This window comes from Notolepis coatsorum, assembly GCF_963971535.1.
Source record: "Notolepis coatsorum genome assembly, chromosome: 18".
Classification (NCBI taxonomy): domain Eukaryota; kingdom Metazoa; phylum Chordata; class Actinopteri; order Aulopiformes; family Paralepididae; genus Notolepis; species Notolepis coatsorum.
In genome coordinates, this window is record NC_140182.1 from 91432846 (window position 1) to 91456371 (window position 23526).

General features: G+C 44.6%; 1 protein-coding gene across 1 annotated transcript in view; it reads right to left on the reverse strand.

Moving 5' to 3' along the window:
• cntn1a (contactin 1a) overlaps nucleotides 1-23526 on the reverse strand; it is a 125665-nt gene that overhangs the window by 74988 nt on the left and 27151 nt on the right. Inside the window, exons 2-3 of the mRNA XM_084334811.1 lie at nucleotides 10976-11122; nucleotides 8109-8144 (exon numbers count right to left, since the gene is read on the reverse strand). Coding sequence (XP_084190937.1) covers nucleotides 8109-8144; nucleotides 10976-11042 — 103 coding nt within the window. The 5' untranslated portion in view covers nucleotides 11043-11122. The remainder of the gene's footprint in view (nucleotides 1-8108; nucleotides 8145-10975; nucleotides 11123-23526) is intronic.

The window sequence follows — 23526 nt, forward strand, 5'->3', positions numbered from 1 at the left end:
CGGTCTCGAATCCGGCTGTCAGCGTTGCCTCCGGCTTGGGCCGGCCGTCATACTGACTCAATTGGCAGAATCAGCGGGAGGGAAGTCTGGTAATCTGGTCGTTGTAAACAGCGACTCCTATAGGTCGGTCAGGGCGCCTGCACAGCAAAGACAGGAGATGGCTGGGGCAGTGTGAGCCTCCCACACGTTACACCTCGCCAATGAGAGTCCGCGCTGGCAGGTGAAAAGAAGTGGCTGGCTGCCTCCACATGTATCGGAGGGGACATGTGATGGGCTTCTACCCTCCCTACAACCGACCAGTGGGGGGCACATGCGAGCAACGATCAGGACAGGGGAGGGAGAATTGGCACTAGAGGAAATTGGGATGGGAGAAAAAATCACAGAAAAAGGAGGAGAAAAAGTAGGTCCAAAAAAACATACTGAGAGTTGGCGGTGGTCAGAGGGGGTGCACTAAGCCACGCCCCCTCAACATACTGAGAGTTGGCGGTGGTCAGAGGGGGTGCACTAAGCCACGCCCCCTCAACATACTGAGAGTTGGCGGTGGTCAGAGGGGGTGCACTAAGCCACGCCCCCTCAACATACTGAGAGTTGGCTGTGGTCAGATGGGGTGCACTGAAACCGTTCTAACAAATACTACTACTATATTGTCTTTATACCCGTATCACTATACATATTAATATTGCAACTCTGTATATACATCTGATTAGCACTACACTTAGTAGTACTAATTGATATATTTTATACCCAGTTTAACCACCTGAACATTGTATATTCACATTTTTGAGAAAGTGTTTTTTTATGGATATCCAATACAATACACTGTTTTGGACTATATTACTATATTATGTGTTAACAATAATATGCAGATAGGCGGTTTTGTTCTTCGGCCATTGTATTGCACTTTACTGTTACATTTGCACTCTGGTTGGATGCCAAACCTTTTTTCGTACTGTACTTGTGCTGTATAATGGCAATACATTTGAATCTAATCTAATCTAATCTTATAGATTAGATGTGGCTTGCATGCAATGTTGAGAGAAACAATATTTCTTACCCCATTGACCGCACTAGGATTGCTAACTGGAGACTCTTTTACATTTCTCACAAACACAAACTGATGCAAACATGTTATGTCCTATGAGGGGCTTGGTTAATGGAAATTAGAATAGGCTTCTAAAAATCCTGAACCTCTCCTTTACATTAACTCTCTCTATCATGACTTTCTCTACTACATCTATCATGACTTTCTCTACTACATCTATCATGACTTTCTCTACTACATCTATCATGACTTTCTCTACTACATCTATCATGACTTTCTCTACTACATCTATCATGACTTTCTCTCTCTCCATCTCACTTCTTATAGCTGAGTCATACATGCGTTTTGTATGCAGATAACATTTTTATATTTTTGTTCCCATCTCTCATTACGTTTTCATCATACCCATATGTTTCCCTCGTCCTTCTATCCCTCCCTCCTCCCTCCCTCCTCCCTCCCTCCCTCCCTCCCTCCCTCCCTCCCTCCCTCCCTCCCTCCCTCCCTCCCTCCCTCCCTCCCTCCCTCCCTCCCTCGGCTCTCTCTAACACTACAATCCCCTCTAAACCTGTCTCCCCCTCTATGGTTCTCTCTCTCTTTCTGTATTTCTCTCTCTCTCTCTCTCTCTCTCTCTCTCTGGGCACCACTCAGCTGTGGATGCACTGAGTTGCTCTGTTCAAGGGCCAAGTAATAATTTGCACAGCAGTCAATGGACAGACAAACAGATTCACACACACACACACACACACACACACACACACACACACACACACACACACACACACACACACACACACACACACACACACACACACACACACACACACACACACACACACACACACACACACACACACACACACACACACACACACACACACACACACACACACACACACACACACACACACACACACACACACACACACACACATAGAAGAAAAGAGTGACTGAAGAAAGAAGGAAAGACATAATCAGAGGCCTTGTCTCTAGGGTCTGCTGGAAGCACCCATTCTCTGGACAGACTTCATTATCACACCACGGCTCCTATTCAACAACAGCAACAAAAAGGACTTACATTTGAATTTGAAATGCCACAGTCTGCTATTGCAGGAGCCTGCTATCTTCCTTGGCATTGGCCTCTAATGAAACATCAATTATTCATCAAGGAATTGGGTATAATTTTTGCCAAGAGAATATGGGTTGTTGTGATACAGACAGTATACTATGTGAAGTTGAACTATTAGATAACACACCACACCTGCAATCGGTCCATTTTTGTTTTAGTTTTCTCGCAATATCATAGGCTGCAGTTCACCTGTTAGCAATACAGTGGTGTACTGTATTTCGGACAGGTCTTACCATCCGATGCAAGGGTGCCTAAATTGCTACGTTAATATGCAAAATCCCAGTTGGGATTAATTGAACCCAATAGACCGGTGTGTTGTAGAGAATTTCGGTTTCAGCATCTGCAACATGTTTGTTTACATGGGCAAATTGGGGCGTATCCAAGTGGGACAGATAACATATTTATCCTTGCAGGCCTCACCAGCGTCGTGGAGTGATAATTACCCACAAGCCCCTAGGACACGACATGGTGCCGGCTCACGCGGTCTCAAGCCAAATCATCAACAAGGACAACATGTGTCACTTCTCCTAGTTTCACCACTTACACAGAACAACTCTGCCTCGTCACAAACTCTGATCATATTCTGACGAGATATGAAGATGAAAACGTCTCTAACATGTAGAACAGTCACAGAGAATACATGTTTGGCAGGGTTTGGCAATGCATGCTGCAAGTACGGTACGGTACGGTACCATCATCATGGCCGTCGGCTACGTTATTCCTTTGCATGGCGTCTGAAACAGGACACATTATAGAGTCTAAAGCCAGGGGGGCTCTACAGACCAGACCAGTATTAGTCTGAATGATAGGATTTAACCCTGTTAGCCTATAATGGGCATGATTGAGTTTTTTTGTTAAGTCTGAATCGCAGGGATAACAGTATTAGTCTTAACAGCATTAGTGTATTGTGATGGGGATTGACATCGCTATAGGCTGGATAATGAGCAGGAAACCGGTAGGCGGGACCAGGGGAAGTCTGCTGCGGCGTGCCGTGGCTGTAAAGAGGCTGCCTACACAATGTGCTACACAATGTGTGGACCTTTGAAGAACATGGGACTGAACACAGACGATATCCTCCTTCCATCGTTACATCATACAGCCCACACAGAATCACATGTATTGAGCCTAGACAGTGTCTTGTGAATACAATATCTAAGCCTGCGCAGGTATTTCAATACTGAGCGACAGGAGAGACCAGGCAGTGCAGTGCTTTCGAGCGATGCAGGTAATATAGTGATAACAAAGTCTGTCTAAAGAGAGGTTGGTTCACTCCGCCGCCATCTTGGAATTCATGAAATTAACTCCCAACAGTGCTTAAAGCTTGAGATTCTCCCCTATGTTGCAGCATTTTAAACCTTGATCTCCAACCATTGTCAATCATGTTGTACATGTTTTAATTGATTTGTTATCCTTACTTTTGTCTTGCCTTGTTGTCTTATTGTTATGATTTTATATGCTGTGTGATTTTATATGCCTTGTTACTGCTTATTTCTGTATGTACACTCGATTGACCGTAAATGAGGGAAACTTCAGTTGCCCTTTCGAGTTTAAATAAAGGTTTGAATCTTGGTAACAGGGACGAACGAGACTGACAAGACTGACACGACCAGAGAACCTATCTTTCTGAATGGGGAATCATCCGTATCCAAGAATCTGTCATACATTTCGCAAGGTTTCTTTCAAGTAAATTACTGACAACACAGAACGGTTAATTTAGTCAAAAGTGGTAATTTTGTGATGTAAAAATGCCACTTATTCCACCTAGAGCCTCTATCCAGTGGTTTCTAAGAGGGAGCAGATTTGTCTGCTTTTATCTGGCGACATAACAAGTCCCACCGCACGCAGTGTCACCACAGGTGCCCCAGCGACAACAATCATGACAAACATTCCCTTTTCCAATTGACCCCTCGCTGATGGTCTGTGTGTGTGTGTGCATTAAATTCTTCCAAAATGTGTACCAAACGTGACTAGGGTTACAATACCTTCTATTCTGTGGCTGAACCATAATGAGTGTTATTTCTAGACCGTTGGCTGCAATCAAGGGCTTCTGTGAGGCTCTGGATCCCAACATGTCACATCAGAAACCGCCAAGAACTGGTCCTGGATAAGCACCAGACAAGAGCCCCACTGGATTTCTTTGTCAAAATGATTGATTTTTCTCCCATGACCGTAGGTGACAGAGAATATTAATCTTAAAAAAAGATGCTTTCTGGTCTGGTCTGGTCAGGCGCCGAACCACAACTATTATTGTTCCTCAGTTGCAGCTATGTGTACTGGAACGCACCCAAATACTCTGTGTACTGGAACGCACCCAAATACTCTGTGTACTGGAACGCACCCAAATACTCTGTGTACTGGAACGCACCCAAATACTCTGTGTACTGGAACGCACCCAAATACTCTGTGTACTGGAACGCACCCAAATACTCTGTGTACTGGAACGCACCCAAATACTCTGTGTACTGGAACGCACCCAAATACTCTGTGTACTGGAACGCACCCAAATACTCTGTGTACTGGAACGCACCCAAATACTCTGTGTACTGGAACGCACCCAAATACTCTGTGTACTGGAACGCACCCAAATACTCTGTGTACTGGAACGCACCCAAATACTCTGTGTACTGGAACACACCCAAATACTCTGTGTACTGGAGCGTACCCAAATACTCTGTGTACTGGAGCGTACCCAAATACTCTGTGTACTGGAACGCACCCAAATACTCTGTGTACTGGAACGCACCCAAATACTCTGTGTACTGGAACGCACCCAAATACTCTGTGTACTGGAACGCACCCAAATACTCTGTGTACTGGAACGCACCCAAATACTCTGTGTACTGGAACGCACCCAAATACTCTGTGTACTGGAACGCACCCAAATACTCTGTGTACTGGAACACACCCAAATACTCTGTGTACTGGAGCGTACCCAAATACTCTGTGTACTGGAGCGTACCCAAATACTCTGTGTACTGGAATGCACCCAAATACTCTGTGTACTGGAGCGTACCCAAATACTCTGTGTACTGGAACACACCCAAATACTCTGTGTACTGGAGCGTACCCAAATACTCTGTGTACTGGAACGCACACAAATACTCTGTGTACTGGAACGTACCCAAATACTCTGTGTACTGGAACGCACCCAAATACTCTGTGTACTGGAGCGTACCCAAATACTCTGTGTACTGGAACGCACCCAAATACTCTGTGTACTGGAGCGTACCCAAATACTCTGTGTACTGGAACGCACCCAAATACTCTGTGTACTGGAACGCACCCAAATACTCTGTGTACTGGGTACCCAGATACTCTGTGTACTGGAGCGTACCCAAATACTCTGTGTACTGGAACGCACCCAAATACTCTGTGTACTGGGTACCCAAATACTCTGTGTACTGGAGCGTACCCAAATACTCTGTGTACTGGAGCGTACCCAAATACTCTGTGTACTGGAGCGTACCCAAATACTCGCTGAAGTCCATCCAAATTCTTCCACCACACATGAATCATACAGGTCACACATCAATATGTTCTCCACTATCATACCCGTGTATAGGATCATTACCGCGCGCGCGCGCGCGCACACACACACACACACACACACACACACACACACACACACACACACACACACACACACACACACACACACACACACACACACACACACACACACACACACACACACACACACACACCACACACACACACACACACACACACACCACACACACACACACACACACACACACTTGTTCCATAACCCTTGAGGTAATTATTCTGATAATCACTGAGGATCCATATGCCATCTGTGAAATGTCTCTAAGGCAGTTAACCATCTCCATTAGGGCGAATGCGCATCTGGAAGGAGCAGAGGTACAGGAATAGCAACACGACCTCCAGACAGATTTTCATTAGGTCCGCTCTGCGCCTTGGAGCCCGCGAGGAGGGAGCTGTCCGTCAGCGCCGGTCCCCTAACTGATCCTGACAGGCAGATATACTACTGTGTTCCTCCGCTCCGCCCCCAGGGGCCCCGAGGAGGCCGAGGACCGCGTCAGAACCACACACCCGGGGCCCCTTTCGGAACTTAACGTACAAACACTGTTTGTTTATTTTGTTGTTTGCCTCTGCATGGAGCCAAGCATAGAGGTTGGAGCAGAGAGTATCTCTAGTTTAAATTAGGTTGGAGGCGTGTGTGTGTGAGGGGGGGGGGGGGGGACTTCCAGATCAGTGAATGCAGAGGGGGGACTAAAATATCAAATCAGGGTTGAAAGAGACAGAGGGGGGGGGGGGGAGAGAGAACGAAAGGGGGGGGGGGGGGGGGGCAACAAGTTTATCATTTAGGATGTCATGATAGGCAGTAGACATGGTAACCAGAGCTGGCACTAATGGGGATTTGAAACCAAGACGGACCATTTGGGGAAAATTTGAAACAGTCCCCATCTGGCTGCGTGACATATCTCTCACCATGAAAAACAAAGGAGAAGAAGAAAAAACAAGCTGCAGATCAAATTTGCATCAAAGAACTTTGAACTTTTCTTTTTTTCTTTTTTAACTCCATGGAACATTTCATTCTCAGTAGTAAAGTGGTTAGTAAATCGCCCTTTGGCAGTTCAACTATGATACTGTGAACACAGTGCAGACACTGTCCAGATGCTGTGTCCAGCCAGCCTCGGTTTGACATGAATGAATCACACAGGAGTCCGTCTCCCAGGCTTCACCGCCAGCCTTGGAGGACTGATTACTCCGTTCCCTCCTCACACGCAAGGCCACCACCTCATCAACCCTGCTAGCCAGTATACAGGTGTTGGGGGGGAACTGCTTGTGTAATAGCTGTAACCTCTGCTGCCACTCAAACAACAGCACTAATCATTACATAAATGGATGGGATGCTCTCTTGTGTGGTGTGCGAGGATGGATGGAACCTCTAAATTGCACTGCCATTAAATTTTTTTTTTAATTTTTTTTATTGTTTTTTCTACCGGGCAGTCCGGTAGAGAGAGAGAGAGAGAGAGAGAGAGAGGAAGAACGGGAGACAGAGCGGGGGGGGGGGGAGACATTCGGCAAAGGACGCCGGGTCCGGGAATCGAACCCGGGTCGGCCGCTTCGCGACGCAGCGCGTTACATGGTTCGCCACTTGGGCGCCCCCGCACTGCCATTAAATTAACTTCACTCTAAAGGGGCAGTTCACCCAAAATGAGATATCTGCTGTAGAGATATCTGCCATTACCCTAATACAATGGCGCTGAATGGCACTCTGTATAATAATGAAACAGCAAGGTCTGTGGATTATCCTGAGTGACCATGGGCCATGATTTTAAATCGTTGGTGCTTTGAGTGCCATTCAGCTCAATTGTATTGGAGTGATGGCAGATATCTCTATCTCCAAAACTAAGCAAATCACACCAAAATGATCTGGATGGATAGATAGCACTCTGGGTAAGGAGGGAAATATGAATTTTGGGTGAACTGCCCCTTCAATACAAAGTGGTTGTCCATTTTCTTCTTCTAAATTACATGCTATACTATGTTATTTGATACTATCTTGTCTAGCACAGTCTCTGGAGCGTAACAGTAAGAAGCATTTTGTATGAAAGTATTCTGTACTTCTGTATGACAACTATTAAAGAAACTTGAACTTGAAACTTGAAACTATTCTATCAAGATAGCTGGTGCTCTAAATCCCAGTTACTATATACATGCTAATATAGAAAGTCTATAATCTATTTTGTAAATATGTTGTTTGAGTAACTCCTCTGTGAACCGGGATAACACAGGGTAAATCACCTTCGAGCTATCTGTACGTTTCACACAGGATTACAAATGTTACTATTAATAAATAGATCAAATAAAATGAAATAAAAAAAAACAAGGTGTTTTCCAGATGAACTGCAACATGTTGACTCTTTCGTATCGTGAGAAACAAAGGCTTACCTCCGTAGAAGTCTGGTAACTCCCCATACGATGCATCTAAAACACAGGAGAGCAGAGGAAGTCATGTCAGCACAGTACCGCTACATGTGACTGTCAATGTTAATATTTCATTAACTTGAATGAATGAATGAATGAAAACTTTATTTAACAGATTGCAGAATGGGTACAATACAGTACGGCTCAATACATACAATTGTTAAGTAGGGTTGGGCACCGAAAACCGGTTCTAATAGGAACCGGTTCCTAACTTCCGGTTCTGGAACCGGAAGTAACATATTTGAATTTCGATTCTAAATTTCGATTTTTTTTACTTTTTTTTTTTACTTTTTTTTTTACTTTTTTTTTTTTTTTACTTTAATACCCTAGTTACAGTACAGCAACCAAATTAAACTGTATCAAGTCAACTGAAAATGTGAATAGTATGATTTTTTTTTTGAAAAAAAGAAAAAAAAAAAAATCTCCTTCGAAATAAGCTGTGACCTGTTTTGACCTGCACCTCAAAGAATCGGAATCGAGAATCGTTTAGAACAGGAATCGATATGGAGAATCGGAATCGGAACCGGAATCGTTCAAATCCAAACGATGCCCAACCCTATTGTTAAGGGGATGCAGACCAGAGAAAGACGTTTGTCTTGTTTCCATCAGGGTCCCCCATTTTCAATTCATATAGACATATATGACATACATGACATACAGATAGTCAGTACTGCTACATCTATACATTTATGACATACCAGATACTTCATACTTGTACATGCAATGCACCAGCCCTATATGCCCTATATATAGCAATGCCCCCCTGTCCCATTCCACAGGATATAGCAAGAGTATTACATCACAATGTGCAGTATCAAACACTAGAGAGTGATCCTTTAGTGAGTTTTGTCATGTCTTTGATAAAAGATTTAATTAGAAAAAGACGAGTGAATAGCAGGCAAACCAGCTTGAGAGTGCCAGCAAGCAGCCTTGGGGCCGAGGGCTCAACACCATTGAATCCAATGCCAGTGACGTTAATAGTACACAGACATCAGAAACCTACCAAGGCCGAGACATGAAAGGAACGAGTCTTGATCTATAATGGATACCATCCACCGAGCATCAAACAACCGAAAAGAACAAACTCAACAACAAACAAACAAACTGTGTTCTGGGTTGAGGATGGAGACTCTGCTGATGTTTACAGTGTGCAGGTTTAATATCCCATCAGCCGTCCAGCTCTGTCCTCATCAGATCTAAACAGAGACGTCAAGCCGAGGTCCCAGAGCAATGTAGACGACCCCTTTCTACTGGCCGGCTGCTGTCTGTGTTCTGGAGCACAGCAGTCCTACCTCCGTACACCGTGCATGTGTTTGTGCATGTGTGTGTGTGTGTGTGTGTGTGTGTGTGTGTGTGTGTGTGTGTGTGTGTGCGTGCGTGCGTGCGTGCGTGCGTGCGTGCGTGCGTGCGTGCGTGCGTGCGTGTGTGTGTGTGTGTGTGTGTGAGAGAGAGAGAGAGAGAGTGATGTTCTCAGCTGAAGTTGTGCTCTTGCCGTAGCCTTTGGCAAAGCGCAACCCAGTTGACTCACACACCTTCCAATGTAAACATGTAATCTCCACCATCCCCCAGGTCTGTATGAAGGAGGTGTGCAAAGCTAGAAGAAACGCTAACAAGCCAAAACACCGATCTTTTGCTTCAGCTAGAATCGATTCTGAACTGGGAGAATTTTGCCCAAGGTAAAAAAAGTAAATAAATTAAATAAAACACATTTTCAGCCCTGTTGTTTTCAATCTGGCTTGTTGCTCAGCATGATCACACACACAAAAAAGCACTGCTGTGTTCCAATACAAGATACACATTCTACAATGATTTTAAACAACAGCGGATACACATACACAACCCTTCTAAACAACAGCAAACCAGCTAGCCTTCCAAACCAGTGAGAACCAATAAGGCTGAATCACTGCAAATCCTTTAACCCTTTTGGTTGCTGCTGCTCACAAGATGTTTTAAAAGGGGAAGTTTTACCCAGAGTCATATCTATCCATCCATCTATCCATTCAGTGTGATTCGTCTAGTTTTGGACATATCTGCCTTCACTCCAATACAGTGGAGCTGAATGACACTCGATGTGTGTCCCTCAAAACACCAAAAAAAAATACATCACAGGCGGACTGGACTGGCCCCAGAGATCGGGTTCTGGTCCCATCCTATTTTGTTCAATTGGTTTGGAAGAAAACCGCTCAGATCTTCAAATTCGATCTCTTCAACTGTCTGCTGGGATCTGGGCTCTGTAATGCCAAATCACTCTTCCTCCGGAGGTCCTGCTTTCAAAAAGGCATCACACTTCTAAGGTACTTGTATGAGGATGAAACATTAAAGTCTTTTGAGCCACTGCGATAGGAATTTGACTTACCACACAATCAATGTTGCAAGTATTTACAGTTAAGATACCTACAGTACAAACATTTCACTCCCACTGAATAGCCCCAATTGACAGGAGATCTAGCACTAACACTCTTGCGATGGTCCTACATTTTTTTAAGAAAAGCTGATTTTTCCTCTGTGCCATCTATCCATCTAGATAGTGTTGGTGTGATTCCCTTAGTTTTGGTATGATCTACCATAGAGCTATTTGCAGTCACTCCAATATAATGGAGCTGAATGGCACTACATTTGAAATAAATCTAAAAGTAATGTCTCTTTCCAGACGTCATGACCCAGTTACTCAAGTTGTTGTGAGCAGTTTCATATTGGAACTATTTTCTACCAAAGTACACCTCTTAGACCATGATATTGAATTACTGCCCATCCCTACTTCACATTCACAGATATAGACAGATATCCCATTTAAAAGATAATATTATGAGAGTATTAGGATGAGTACTGACCGGTGGTGGAGATGAGAGAGAGGGCCAGGGGAAGGAGGAGGAGGAGCCAGGGGAGGTGTAGCAGCATGGTGACGTAGTAAGAACCTCCTGGTGGGCTGACCGTTACACACACAGCTGATGGAACATTAGCAGGATGGCCTGGTATTCCTGAAACAGAGGAGAGAGAGAGAGAGAGAGAGAGAGAGAGAGAGAGAGAGAGAGAGAGAGAGAGAGAGAGAGAGAGATACGGGGGGAGAGAGAGAAGGGGAGAGGGAGAGAGAAAGGGAGAGAGGGAGCTGTAAATATGAATCCATTAAACTGTAAAACAACAATTACAATAAAACCTCAAATAGCTTTGGAGCTGGGGAGCATTTAACACAGCACACTGCGACGGGCTGTGTGCATAATAAGTGAGGCACTTGAGTTGCTGAACCAATGTGAACTCTTGAGCCGTTTCAATATTTTGAATCCAATTTCTTATTTGTGTGGTGTTGTGACAGTGGCAGAGCTGTTCAAACCAGTGACATTATTATAATTTGTTTAATCCGCCAGAATATTTCCATGACAATTGCCGGCCTAGAGTCATAACAGAATCACCCGCTATAATAGAGAGCAGACTAACACGCAATACGGTACAAGCAGCATTTTCCATGTTCAAATTCAATGTTTTTATTTTTGGGGTCTATTCTTCAAATATTGTTTTTATGGTCAAAACGCAGCTATAGTTACAGCTGTACAGGCTGTGTCATTCAGCAGCGCCCTCAGACAGGCAGTTTAGTCTCTTAAAAGGAAACTTCCTGGTTCACAAAATGCAGATCAAACTGTAAAACTAGGTATTGCAGATCAGATCCAGCAATTGTATATGTTATTTATTTTAGTAAACAGTATAGGTGGGAAAAGAGAAAGAAAAATGCTTTTACATTTTTTCTTTATTTTAAAAATGGAGAAACGGAGAAGTCAGGAATCAGACCAGAGCATGTCAGTTTTTATTTATTTATTACAGTGAACAATAATACACATCAATAGACATATAGGCCTAGAGTAAACTATTGTGTTACATAATGTAGTGACGTAGATATTAACGGAAGAAAAGGCTGAACTACAAACGAGGCATTTCAAGTAGTTATTATTATAGTAATTATAAAAATAGTCAGAAAGCTCAACTCCCTTTGGCGCAGACTTTGGATTTTTAAAATCTGCAGCCGTCATACTGTACGTGCACCTCCAGCTATACAACACGCTCGCTACTCTGACGTCTCCATGTAGCGCCAGACCTGGCTGTCAGTCAACTCCTGAATTTCCACAATGCGGGTTCCTACAAACACCTTAACGTGGCAGTCTGTCCATGTGCAGTCTGTCCATGTGCAGTCTGTCCGTGTGGAGTCTGTCCGTGTGGAGTCTGTCCGTGTGGAGTCTGTCCATGTGGAGTCTGTCCATGTGGAGTCTGTCCGTGTGGAGTCTGTCCATGTGGAGTCTGTCCGTGTGGAGTCTGTCCATGTGGAGTCTGTCCATGTGGAGTCTGTCCATGTGGAGTCTGTCCATGTGCAGTCTGTCCGTGTGGAGTCTGTCCGTGTGGAGTCTGTCCACATGACTACTTTGGACACCGCCAGTGTGAAGCTCACGGATTAGCAGGTTCACGAGCTGAGCTGCTCCAACCGTGGCATGGAAAGCTGACGCGTGGGGAGCTCTGGACTGGGCTGTCAGGAAGGCCACCTCCACATGCCCCTCCGCATCGTCTGTGTGCAGGTATCCCACGCTACCATTAGGCATGTTGGTGATGCATTTGCAGAAGATGTGCACCTCCTGCTTACTGGTTGTCTGGTACATGGCTGGGCTCACGTAGCAGCGATGCAGACGACACTAGTCGTCCAGGTGTTGCAACTCATCTTCCCAGGCGTCTACCCCGCCGCGAGCATGGTCACCAGGCAGGGGGTCATCCGACGCCCGCTTCTCAAGTTCAAGTTCAAGTTCTTTAATAGTTGTCATACAGAAGTACAGAATACTTTCATACAAAATGCTTCTTACTGTTACGCTCCAGAGACTGTGCTAGACAAGATAGTATCAAATAACATAATAACATAATATAGCATGAATTTAGAAGAAGAATGAGGTCACAGTTGTTCGGTATAGACATATGTACAATGTTCTGAGTTACCATATAATATACAATACACAATACTATGCAGTGTACTAATGTACAGTACTATCTAGTGCAAAGCAGAAGTGGGATGAGGTACAATTTTAGGTACAATTTACAGTAAGGTGTACGAGTTGTAGTGCAATCCTTCATCCATAAATATAAAGTGTGGGGAGTGGGTGCTACAGTGTGTTTGTTTAAAGTGGGTGTGTGCTATAAAGTGTGTGTAGTGGGTGCTACAGTGTGTTTGTTTAAAGTGAGTGTGTGCGTGTGGATGTGTGTGCTATGTGTGTTTGGTGGTTGTTGTTGTGTAGTGTTCATTCATTGTTCGTTTAGCAGCCTGATGGCCTGGGGATAGAAGCTACTTCTGAGTCTTTCTGTGCTCGCCTTGAGACTCCTGTGTCGCTTGCCTGACGGCAGCAGTTCAAAGAGGCAGTTGTTCGGGTGGCTCGAGTCCTTAATAATTCTCTTAGCCTTCCCCTTGCAACGCTTGTTGTAAATGTTCTGGAGAGTGGGGAGCCCCCCTCCAATTGTGCGTTCGGCTGAACGTGTCACTCTTTGTAGTCTGCTTTGGTCTTTTGCAGTGCTATTCCCAAACCAGGAGGTGATGTTGCCGGTCAAGATGCTCTCTATTGTACATGAGTAGAAGTTCTTAAGGATCTTCTGGCTGACTTGGAACTTCCTTAGGCGCCTGAGGAAGTAGAGGCGTTGTCGTGCCTTCTTCACCACACTGTTAATGTGTATGGTCCATTTCAAGTCCTCGGATATGTGGGCTCCGAGGTACTTGAAGCTGTTGACTCTCTCAACCGGTGCCCCGTCGATGCTGAGGGGGCTGTAGTCCTTGACCCCCGACCTCCTGAAGTCCACAATCATCTCTTTTGTTTTGCTGACGTTCAGGGAGAGGCTGTTTTCCTGGCACCATCCCGCCAGGACCTTGACCTCTTCCAGGTAGGCCCTCTCGTCGTTGGCAGAGATCAGGCCCACCACCACTGTGTCGTCAGCAAATTTGACGATTGTATTGCTACTCCGCTGAGCCACACAGTCGTGTGTGTACAGGGAGTAGAGGAGGGGACTCAGAACACAGCCCTGGGGGGCCCCTATGTTGAGGGTGATGGATGAGGAGGTGCAGTTGCCTGCTCTCACCACCTGGGGTCTGCCAGTCAGGAAGTCCAAGACCCACTGGCAGAGGTCATAGCCCAAGCCCAGGTCCCTGAGCTTGGCTATGAGTATGGAGGGGACTATGGTATTGAATGCCGAGCTGTAGTCGATGAATAGCATTCTCACATAGTTCCCCTGCCTCTTGTCCAGGTGTGATGCTGCTGTGTGCAGCACATGGGATATGGCGTCCTCCGTGGACCTGTTGGGGCGGTATGCAAATTGCAGGGGGTCCATGTTGATGGGGAGGGAGGAGCAGATGTAGCCCTTTACTAGCTTCTCAAAGCACTTCATGGCTATGGAGGTGAGAGCTACAGGGCGGTAGTCGTTGAGGCAAGCAGGCTTGGATTTTTTGGGTACAGGGATAATAGTGGACTTCTTCAGGCAGGTGGGGATGACAGCCTGTTCTAAGGACAGGTTAAATATGTCAGTGAATACTGGGGCCAGTTGGTCGGCACAGACTTTTAGGACGCGGCCGGGGATGCCGTCCGGACCTGCTGCCTTCCTGATATTCACTTTTTTAAAGGTCCGCCTCACCTCATGCTCTGTTACCCTGAACACTGCGCCTCCATCAGCAGCCGACCCCCCCCCCCCCATTGCCGAGGCTTGTGAGCTGGTGTTGTTATTACCAGCATCAAACCTCGCATAGAAGGTATTGAGGTCGTTTGCTAAGGAGATGTCATTGTTCAGTTTGAGGGAGGCGCCTTTGTAGTCTGTCATCGTTTTGAGCCCCTGCCACATAGCTCTAGAGTCAGCTTGTTCAAACTGGAGTTCAATTTTATCCCTGTAGCGCCGTTTGGCCTCTGACACTGTCCTCCTTACGTTGTGTTGCGCCACCTTGTGGTCATTCATGTTGCCTGCCACTAGGCCGTCATTGTATGCTTTGGTGCGCTCTCTCAGAGCTTCACGGACGGATTTGTCTACCCAGGGTTTTTGATTTGGGTAAACTTTCATTTTGGTAGTGGGGATTGTTTCTTTCACCCTAGTACAGACATAGTCCAGCACTGTCTCCGTGTAGGCATTAATGTTATCTGTGTCGCGGAATACAATCCAGTCTGTGTTGTGGAACACTGACCGGATCGTGTCCTCTGACGTCACATCCCATTTCTGCACCTCTCGCGAGACTACGGGAGTACTTTTAATTCTTTGTCTGTACTTTGGTGTAAGGAAAATGGATGCGTGATCTGACTTGCCAAAGCCACTATCAGAATGAGCCTTGTAGCCACCTTTAAATTGCGTGTAACAGTGATCTAGGATGTTACCGCCTCTGGTGTTGCAAGTCACATGCTGGTAGAAATCAGGCAATACCTTTCTCAGATTGGCGCTATTGAAATCTCCCAGTACTAAAATGGCGGCGTTAACGTTCGTCGCTTGTATATTATTTACCTCGTCGTGGAGTCTGGAGAGCGCGGCGTTGTTGTTGGCTTGCGGTGGAATATACACTCCGACCAGGACGATCGCCGTTAACTCCCTCGGGAGGAAGAAAGGACGACACTTGATGGTTATATATTCCAGTTCTGGGGAGCAGTAGTTGGATAATTCCTTCACATTCGTTGGATCACTCCAATTTTTGTTAAACATGAAGGCAATACCTCCACCACGTTGTTTACCGGACTCTGATTGTGTCCGATCCTTCCTATGGATAAAGAAATGATCCGTTGGTTGAATCGCGTGATCTGGAACCTCCGGTGTTAGCCAAGTTTCGGTGAAGCAAAGGACATTGCAGTCCCTAACGTCTCTTTGATATTGAATCCTTGCTCGGATGTCATCCAGTTTATTGTCTATTGATTGTACATTGGCTAGCAATATACTGGGAAGTGGTGTACGGTGTCGTCTGGATCTCAGCCTGTTTCGGATCCCAGACCTTTTTCCTCGACGTCTTTTCCTGGGGTCTAGGAACAAAACTGCTTGTCCCTTAACTGCTGAACGAGCACTTTGGCGTAGTGGTTAACACTGTCGCCTCACAGCTAGAAGGTCCTGGGTTCGATTTGCGCCTGGGGACCAGGTTTCCATGATGCCAGTTACCCAGGTGGGGTATCTCCCGGGCCTTTCTGTGTGGAGTTTGCATGTTCTCCCCGTGCTCGCAAGGGTTTCCCCTCCCGATAAGATAAACCCAATGGAAAAACATGCACAACAGATCGCTAACGCTGTCGCTGATGAAGACAGACAGGAGCACTTGGATTGGTCCCCGGGCGCGGCCCCACGCTGCAGCCCTTGTCTGCTCCTGGCTGCCCTTGGGGGGGGAAGGACGACGGGATGGGAGGTGCAGAGAACATTTCATCAGCGACTCAGTGCATGTGTGTGTGTGTGTGTGTGTGTTCCTGTGGGTTGCCCATCGCATGTGTGTGTGTTCAAATCTGCATGACAAATAAAGACTTCTTCTTCTTCTTCTTTGGCACAAGGAGTGAATGGAGTAAGGAATCCTATGGGGTCGTGTTGACTTATAGCAGAGTGTATCTGAGTGGCATGACCAGCGCAGCAGGGCAGGTTCCTGTGGGTACCGCTGACAGCAGCAGTGGTTTAGCCACTGTTCACTGCTCTCTGATCTGATCTCCTTGGGCAGGTGGCTGATGACATCTGGCACGGTGCTTCCCCATCGAAGCCTCCCTCCCTCCTCCCTCCATCAACAGTCCCCTTAGCTTGTTGATGCCATCTTTGGCCATGTCTGGAGAACAGAAGCTCCGCAGACAGTTATCCACATAGAAGTGCTTTTTGATGGACTTGCAGACTTTGTTTCCCTGGTGACTGTGATAATGCACAGCATGGTGAACAAGTAGTCCCGAAGGGAAGGACCTGCCATCTCTTTGTAGGTCATGCCAGAGAAAGCGCAACAGAGGCCGGTCTTGTGGAGGTCACAGTGGAGGTGCATGCAGTGTAGCTTACAGCCTGCGGTAGGATGTACCCTTCATAATCATCCATCCATCCTGGTTTGCACGGACATGCATCTTCACTTGGGGGAACACAAGTAATCTTCACTTCGTAGTTATCGTATCCGCTCAAAGGACCATTTGTTGCGGAGGCTAATCGCAGGCTGGCTAATCGCGTAGTGGGTATCTGTTAGTCAACAGTTGGTCAATTTACTGTGCTTTAATGCAATAATAAGCATTGCACGTGTGTGTGTGTGTGTGTGTGTGTGTGTGTGTGTGTGTGTGTGTGTGTGTGTGTGTGTGTGTGTGTGTGTGTGTGTGTGTGTGTGTGTGTGTGTGTGTGGTTCTGAAAGATAATACAAAATAGCCATTAATTAATTATGTATTTATTTAATTAATTAATGAACAGCTCACTCATAATAAATACAGTAACATTCAATACCTGCAAATATGCAATAGCCTACAGCTTGGTTACACGGTACACCACACACAAACTAGCATTAGACTACCGTATTCTAGTCACAGTGGGCTAATATAAACTAGGAGTTAGCTAGAGGCATAAATAAGCAACCAGAAAAACTGTGCATCATTGGCAACATTATATACATTATTACAAATGGTAAGAAACTGTCAGGAGCATAAACATAACTATTTGTTGCCGTCCGTGGCTAAATCGTGGGATTATTGACACATTTCACTATTACTCATTCACACTATGATTACAGAATCATAACAGAGCAATGTCAGAGTATCCGGTAAGTACAACAGTACAACTTACATTTCTCTGGACGTACACACACGAATACAAGCAGTTGATCAACTATGAAATGGAGTAGTGACTTAAACCTGAATAACAGATAAAAGCTGTATCCTGGCCAAGGAGGCTAGTCCAGTCATGTCCTCTGCTGCCAATCCCCACAGTTTTAAAGGAACATGGGCCACAAAATGAGCTGTACTATATATTTCTATTTACTTCAGAACACTAAAGGTACGGAGAAAATATAAAAAGCATAATATGGCCTCTTTAAAGAGCATTCATGTTTGCAGCCCCATCTGCTTAATGGACTACAGAAAACTCTGAAATCATTGCCATTAGTTACTCAAGTTTTTGTGCCGTCAATTGGGCTGCCATTTTCATAATATAGATGTCGATCTCAAGAGACTATTGTGGTGGATCAAATCCTCCCTTGAACCTTGTTGTTTCACTCAGACTCGGATGAGATCAGATGCCTTTAGTGGTCTGTATGATACACATTACAAGAAAGTCAATGGAGAATGATATAAATGAATCCCCCCAAAATACTTCCCATTGCCAGACGTGAAACATATTCACAGACGGGCAAACTTTCCGCACCAAAGCACAGGCTGATCAGCCCCATAGTTTGCGAGATATTGCGCAGATTCACACACCCACACACAGACGCTACTGAATTTATACTGTCCTCGGACAGGCTCTGCCTTCCGTGGACATAATAAGCTGGTGTGACAGAACCTGACAGGCTTTGTATTAGGGGTGGGAATCGCCAGAGACCTCACGATACGATACTATCGCAATACTTGCGTCGCGATACGATAGTATCGCGATACTAAATATATCGCGATACGTTGATATATATATTTTTTTTGATCAAATTTTATTTATCACCTAAAACTTTGTCAACATGTTTTATCTAATAAAATAAAGTTCAGTCTGTTCATCTCACTTCAATAATTTTTATTGCAGAACATGGTATTTTCTCCAGCAGACAGATGTAAACACTGTAATCTGTGTTGCATGTACCTGACAAACTGAACTGTTTGTATTACAGTCATATTCCAACTTAACTGAATGCACATGTGTGTGTGTGGACTACTGTACTATTACAGGTATTGAAATGAACAATGCAACTTCCTTATACAAAAAAAAAAAAAATGTATGAATAATTAAATATCGATACTTGGCGTCCCTGTATCAATACAGTATCGCCACGCAAAGTATCACGATACTACTACGTATCGATTTTCCCCCCCACCCCTACTTTGTATATCAACCCCCTGCATACCGTCCATTTACAGTCCATTGCCACAACATCCACCAGCTGACTGTGGCACAGGCCCTCCCACTACTGTAGGTCTGTGTCCTGTCAGCCTCTGAGGCATCTCCAACAGGGAGACAAGCTCCTTAATTGGTTGACGGATGATGATTGACTGGTGGACAGTTGCCACGAGCAACCCTGGATTGGTCCAGCTGAGGCTGACATCTCACTACAGCCAGACCATATACCAGCCCTCCCACCACCACCACCAGTGACACATCAGCATCTCTTAGCCTCACTCACACCAAGGACGCCAAATTATGACAAGCACCAGCTGTTTGGTTAAGAGAAATCACACTGGTACCGTTGTCAGAGGCCAGGGGAACAGCCTGCCTGCCTGTATACTGTAGTATCCCTCCCTAGGGAGCGGGGGAGGGGCTACTGTACTGTATACAGCAGGTAATGGTGCTTACTCACTGCATTTGCAGGGTCTATGTTAAACCTATACCTATGACATGGGGACAATGTCTGCTGGCTTACTGTAGGCGGTTAATGGAGCATGCTTATTACAAATATTTTTTTATTCCTTTTTTAGTACTTTAAGATCACTATTTCCTTTCAGTGAATATTACCCAACCTCATATACCTCCTCAAAACAGAATTTCCCAACAGATTAAATCACTAATGCCACCATGCATTAAAGAAGCATCAGTCAACCCCAGTAAACGTGTCCATTCATCAGTGGTGGAAGCAGTACACAGTTCCTTTACTTAAGTAAAAGCAGAAATACCCAGATAAAATAGTACTCTGATCAAAATAAAAGTCCTCCATTCAAAATGTTTATTAAATTAAAAGTAGAGACGTGTTTGATTTTGAATGTACTTTAAGTAACAAATGTATAAGTACACATTTCTATATGATGTTTGTGTATTCCAGTGATTGGGGGCATTCAATAATCAACCCATTGACCTCTAAAGGCTATGTTAAAGTGGTATCCTGTCTGTCCGGCTGTCCTTAGCATATCTCAAGACCCGTTCATCCAATCAACTTCTCCGTCGGCGGGTGCCTTTTCGAATATGGTGCCATTTAGCCAGATGGTGGTGCTATAGTGCGTGTCGGTCTGTCCTTCACATATCTCGAGAACTGTTCATCCGATCGGCTTCACAGTTTATTGCTGAGGACCCAAGAGAGTGCAGTGTTGAAGTTTATCGGATGCACGGTTCTTGAGAACGCTGCAAGCAGCACTTCCGGAGGCAAAGTTTACTGTGTTTACTACTGTGAGCGATTTGTAGTGCCAAATTTCCCTCTGGATGATTAAAGTATTCTATTCTAAAGCAGTCGGCCCGCTCCAAACAGGCACGTGCTCCAAACGTAGTTTTGGCCTTATTTTCTATTCAAAATAATTTTCTTCAAAGTAACTAGTAACTGATGGGTTCAGATAAATGTAGTAGTAGAGTAAATGTAGTAGAGTAAAATGTACTCTACTATGTAGTGGATTAAAAGTACAAGTTCCCTCAAATGAAAATACTCAAATAAAGTATACAAGTAGGCTACCTGTACTTAAATCTGCTCCTATGTTTTGTTTATTTTATTTTATTTAATCGTATACATTTAAAATGTTTTTATGTTTTAAAACTTTTTATTCTTATCTTTACATTTTTATTCATTTACATGTTTTCTTGTTTTAAACCTTTTTATTCAATTTTTTCTTTTGTTTTCCTTTCTGCTGTGAAGCACATTGAGAGCTCACTGAGTTTAAAGCGTGCTATATAAATTAAATCTATTATTATTATAAATATACAGTGAAAATCTTTTTTTTCAATCTCATTGCATTTTACAGAAGGTATGGTACATCAAAATTACCCATAATGTTAGAGCTGTTGTGAAAATGATGACTAAAGCCCTTGGATCTCTATCCCCCTGGATATCAACAGAATCAAAACATTTCAGATATCCAATCTGCTTCCACTGAAATATTCAAGATTCAAGATTCAAGAGGTTTATTGTCACATACATACCAGGGCATACAGTGAAATGCGGGTGGCCATGCCCGCTTCGATTGTGCAATAATACAATAGTAAATCAAATAAGTAGAAGATAATAAAATAGACATGAAATAGACATGATAAAATAGGGATGTTAAAAGTCCTGAGATAAATGCCATAAATATCACATAATACACACGGGTTACTGTGATCAGTCACATCTAGCTGCTCTGCTATGTTTGTCTTTGTTTACAAGGCTTCAGGTATGGTTGCTCTGCTACAAACACAGTAGGGCAGCTGTGTGCACATCCAACCTGTTTTAGGCCAGGTGCAGGATAAAACTAAATGTGACTGAAGGAAAAATTGCAATGAACTGACCGACACAATTGACAACTATAAGCAATGCAATGCTCAGAGAGAGAGAGAGAGAGAGAGAGAGAGAGAGAGAGAGAGAGAGAGAGAGAGAGAGAGAGAGAGAGAGAGAGAGAGAGAGAGAGAGTCTGTGATGATCCAGACAGAGAGAGTGTGTGGTCCAGAGAGAGAGAGATGAGTCTGTGGTCCAGACAGAGAGAGAGAGAGAGAGAGAGAGAGAGAGAGAGAGAGAGAGAGATAAGCAAGACAGCTAAGATGAGCCCCTAAAGGATATTCAACTTTTAATGGAAGAACAAAACAGAAGGAAAAGATAACTTCACAAAGGCAACATGAATATACATAGATCCAAAAGGACAAAGATCAACACTTAAATCCAAAGAGAAGAGGGTCTATACCAGATAAAACAAAGTAGCAAGGAGCCAACGGCCGACATCAGCTAAATAGGCTAACTGCAAATAGAGTAGCCAGGTACTGACACCAGGTACACACCGTTAGCTACGACAGCTAGCCGGCCCGTTTGGCTCAATATAACGTTAGCTACGTTAGCTAGCCGGCCCGCTTGGCTCAATATAACATTAGCTACAACAGCTAGCCGGCCCGTTTGGCTCAATATAACGTTAGCTACGTTAGCTAGCCGGCCCGCTTGGCTCAAAATAACGTCTACGACAGCTAGCCAGCCCGCTAGCTCAACATAACGTTGGCTACAATAGTTAGCCGGCCCGCTAGCTCAATTCTAACACTCTCTTTCTAACACACACAGACATGCTCTATATCTCTCTCTAACACACAAAATGACATGCTCTCTCTATATATTTCTCTCTCTTTCTAACACACATATACATGCTCTCTCTCTAACACACACACACAAACAGACATGCTCTCTCTCTATCTCTCTTTCTAACACACACAGACATGCTCTATCTATCTCTCTCTCTTCAATTCAAATGGGCTTTATTTCACATTTTTGTATTTCTCCCAGTAGGTATGGGAGTTTTGAGTTATTGTCCATGTTTTCAAAGTCTCTTTGGGTGTTTGCAATTTGTGGGAAGTATATGTCTTGGTATAGTGGGCAGGTTGTTAAGAAGTGGAGCTCGGTTTCCACCTCATCTTGTGTGCAGTGGGTCTGTCTTCGCTTGGGAGCCAGGTCTGCCTATGGCGGCCTTTCTCGATGGCTAGGCTGTGCTCGCTGAGTCTGTACCTAGTCAAGGATCTTCTTAGTATTGGGTCAGTCACAGTGCTCAGGTATTCTGCCACTGTGTACTCTCTGTTTAGGGCCAAATAGCATTTCAATTTGCTCTGGTTTTGGGTTGTTTCTTTCCAATGTGTCTCTCTCTCTCTCTCTATCTCTCTCTCTCTCTCTCTCTCTCTCTCTCTCTCTGGCCTTGCTCTGGTGGAGGGTCAGGGGCATTGCCGGGTCTGTGCAGCGATAACACTGTATATTGACTGTAGAACGGGAGCTCTCTCTCGCTCTCTCTCTTGCTATATGTTTACTGTATCATGCCCAGCCTCGGGCAGCGCTATTATTTAAGAATATGTTGACTATATGAAAAAAAAAGAAAAAAAAAAATTATAATTTTTTTTTACCTTTTAGGGGGGGGGGGGGGGGGGGGGGGGGCCTCGCGTTTAAATCTCGCACAGGGCCTCGCATTTCTCCCAGGCGGCCCTGATAATACCTATGATATAGATTTGATTCGGAATAATATCGTGTACAGGCAAGAAACGGCAACGTCTATAGTGGAATTGTCGTATACGGCTATAACTCAGCATTTCATGAATTACCCTAGACCGCTCTAAAACCATACTTATATTCACCACGGTATAACACGGGAACGTATGGATGGAAACATTTATTATTTTTCACATATTGAACGATAGATCGGCGATGTCAAATGGGCCATAGTATTGTATCCATAGCTATAATATAGAATATAGTTATAGATCTACAAACAAGGTGATCCACTCCTATCTTTTAAAGCGTGGCCTTGCTAGAGCGGGGCCCAGTCTAATTCCCCGCGGTCAATTCGTTAATTGGTGGACAATT